This window comes from Eurypyga helias, unplaced genomic scaffold (genome assembly GCF_000690775.1).
Source record: "Eurypyga helias isolate BGI_N326 unplaced genomic scaffold, ASM69077v1 scaffold19290, whole genome shotgun sequence".
NCBI lineage: Eukaryota > Metazoa > Chordata > Aves > Eurypygiformes > Eurypygidae > Eurypyga > Eurypyga helias.
The window spans coordinates 514-3,805 of NW_010227847.1; the positions used below are offsets into that span (position 1 = coordinate 514).

Here is a 3,292-nt window from a genome sequence, read left to right on the forward strand (position 1 = left end):
GAGGAGTTGAACACGCCTTCGGTGTCGTTACTGATGGGTTTTTTTTAGGTGAGTTACAAGGAAATAAACCCCAGAAGCTGGAAGTGGAGGTGCCTTGTTTTTATTGAGCTCAGTCCTCACAGAGGAGGCGCAAGGATCTGTGGAAGCTGCGCAGAAGTGACAGGTATTACAGGCAAGAGAAGCTTAACGCAGCGAGGCGGAGCGGCCCCCGCGCCCCCCAGGGGCAGATCACAGGGAGGTCATGTCATTGAGAGCATGGTCAAGCTCCTCGCTGATGGCTTTGTACTTCAGCTTCTGAGCGTACAGCTCGTCTATCGGTCACGAGGGCGGGAGGCACGGCGCAGCAGGAAATGCAGGAGAAAGTCCAGAGAGGAGGCGCAGAGCAGAGGACAGTCAGAAGGCAGCAGCCAGAGCAGTTGGGGGGAAACAAAAGAAGGAGACAGATGGGTAACTGAGTACCAGTACGAAAGCAAGAACCGCACACAGCAGCCAGCTCAGAACCTTGCCCAGTGTTTCCGTTCTGAAATCTCACGCGGTGACTTCTCAGAAAACGGACCAAGGAGGGTCGTGGTCTGTTATTACCAGAAAGTGCCCCCCAGTCCGTGTATCAGTGAGTTGGCTAAATTTGGGTTATTGTTACCAGCTTCTCAAAAGGGAACCTCTTTCAGGAGAACTTCCCCTGCTGGGAGGCACCACACGTGCCCAGGGGACGCATCGCACCCGTCTACCCTTACGCCCCGCGAGCCTGCCTGTCCTTCCCAATAAAATCTAATAACCCCCTCCAAGGGTTTTGTTTTCTGGTTTGAAATCAACCACTTGTAAAGGAAACGGAGTAATGTCATACCTTCCAGGTCATCAATGGACTTTTCCAGTTTGGCAACGGTTCTCTCCGCGAATTCAGCACGAGTTTCAGCCTAAAATAAAAATTCAGTAGAGTAATTGGATGCTGTTAAAAACGTGATGCCAAAGTGCAGTCTGGGGACGGACATACTTACTTCTTTAAGCTTGTCAGAGAGAATCTTGATTTCTTCTTCGTATTTATCTTCTTTTTCCGAGTACTGTGAAAACAATAAACACTCTTTAAGGGAAGTTGTAGCAACAGTAATGTTTATGAAACTGTGACCTATTTATAACCACTTTTCCTTTTACAGCAGCTACAGACACCCTTTCCCTGCTTTTCACCAAGACATTTCAACCTCTGGTTCATCAACCATCATTTCAGGAGCAGGGGTGCCCCAGTTCCTTCGTGCCTCATCTCAGGCCTTAAGGGGTTCACCCTCCTGTGCAGCACAAAACCAGCTGAATGTGCCAGAGAACAGGAAGCCTTCCGTACCAATTCAGACTTGTCAGCAACAACTGTTCAATGAAATAAAGGGTTTTAACAGTTTTCACCATTTAGAGGGCAAGAACCACGTTAAAGAGCCATGAGGAGCAGTGTGGGAGACAGACTGAGGTCCTGGCTTGAAGCAGCGTTGCAGATAACGACCAGGTTACTGACTTGGCTTTGGGCACAACACATTCAGTGGTATCGACGGTCTCTGTTGAACCCGCAGTCAGCGAAACCCTTTCCCTTCCCTTTATTTCTCCATTATTGCTGTGAATTTTACTGACAAGTTCTAACTTTGCCCTGCCTCTTCGTTTACTGAAAGAACCAACCTTCTCAGACTGAGCTTCCAAAGACTTCAGGTTGTTAGTGACGTTCTTTAACTCCTCTTCAAGGTCGCTACACTTGCTACAGGGAAAAAACCAAAAGGATAAATTACTACTGTCCCTGTTATGACTTAATTCTCAAGAAGTCTAAAAATACAAGAGGTGAAGACATAATTATTAAACCTGAAAGGAGAAAATAGGGTACAGAGGGTACACAAAAAGCTTTTCTGCATGTACTACACGCCTGCCTACCGGTAGTAGGTTTTTCTAATGAAATACAGCTTTGACCTTTGCTCTGTTCAGAACCGCTTCCATGTGTATGAAGTTACTCACACTTCGGACACCTCTGCACGCTCTTCAGCTCTTTCCAGTTCACCCTCCAAAATAACCAGTTTACGGGCAACCTGGAAAGAGAAAACGGCTGTGTCAAGCCAGTCTGTAATTTCTTGCACAAAGGACCACGCTGGTGCTTTCCTTCCGAACAGTGGAATTACATTAAAGCATGCACAGGCATGACACTTCTCCCCCAAGTCAGTTCTATTTTGCAGTGTTCTTGGCATTAAATATCTACGGTGCTGCTAAAGTCGCTATTAAACTGACCCCTTTTTGGGAATATGAAGCTGACCCATGATAGTGAGAAGCACACGACAAACGACGGAACTGAAGAGTAACAAAGCTGTTCACAGTTCTCCCCTGTACTTATCATTTCCTTATCCCTTTTACCTCTTCGTATTTGCGGTCAGCTTCTTCGGCAATATGCTTGGCCTCCTTCAGTTGCATTTCCTGAATTTCCATCTTCTCTTCATCTTTCATCGCTCTGTTCTCGATAACCTTCATTCCTCTGCAGAAGTCAAAGCAAGTGTGTTTAACGGAGAAGCATTTCAGCACTTTTATCTCAAAGGTCCTGAAGTGGAATTCAATATTTGTAACCACAAAGTGGCCCATTATGACCATACTATCGTGTCCTTCAGGGCTAAGAGAATACCTCATTTACGTGTATGAGAAGGCCCCTCTAGCTCTGGGTCTGACCTGCAGCACACAGTAGCACGCGCAGATACTGAATTACACAGGAGTATTCATATATATTCAATTTTTTTACAGCAAACTAAGAAACGGAAAGGTACCTCTCGCTCTCATCCGCTGCTTTCTCAGCCTCCTCCAGTTTCTGCAAGGCTGTGGCCAGCCGTTCCTGGGCACGATCCAGCTCCTCTTCCACTAGCTGGATACGTCTGTTCAGAGCTGCCACCTCACCTTCAGCCTGTGTGAAATACAGCCACCCGCAGTGGAGGTTACCTACAAGCCAGGTGCTGCCTGACAAACATTCTCAACTCCTCAGTTTCCTTACAATTGCAAAGGCTTCTCCTTGCCACGTGCAGGGAAGCTCTAGGAACCTTTCTGCCCCTACTCTGTGCTTGTTTCAACTATGGCATCTCAGGAATTTCAAGGTATGGAGTATGTGCTTCTCCTTTTTTAATGGTACTTATCATTCCTGCCACACAACAAAGGATCCCACAGATTGCCAAGGAGAATTATTCTCGGATCACTTCACAGGGCTGGACCTACCCATAGGATTCCAGTTAAAAACCAAACCATTTCCATAATGGCTTGTTCCCAAAACCTCACAGTTGATTTCTCCGTTCTT

The 3,292-nt window shown here is 46.7% G+C and overlaps 1 protein-coding gene across 1 annotated transcript in view; it reads right to left on the bottom strand.

The window, feature by feature from the left end:
* LOC104514159 (tropomyosin alpha-4 chain) overlaps positions 1 to 2,905 on the bottom strand; it is a 3,394-nt gene extending 489 nt beyond the window's left edge. Inside the window, exons 1-6 of the mRNA XM_010157733.1 lie at positions 2,775 to 2,905; positions 2,374 to 2,491; positions 1,984 to 2,054; positions 1,657 to 1,732; positions 996 to 1,058; positions 845 to 914 (exon numbers count right to left, since the gene is read on the bottom strand). Of these exons, the coding sequence (XP_010156035.1) occupies positions 845 to 914; positions 996 to 1,058; positions 1,657 to 1,732; positions 1,984 to 2,054; positions 2,374 to 2,487 (394 nt within the window). The 5' untranslated portion in view covers positions 2,488 to 2,491; positions 2,775 to 2,905. The remainder of the gene's footprint in view (positions 1 to 844; positions 915 to 995; positions 1,059 to 1,656; positions 1,733 to 1,983; positions 2,055 to 2,373; positions 2,492 to 2,774) is intronic.
* Positions 2,906 to 3,292: the final 387 nt, after the last annotated feature.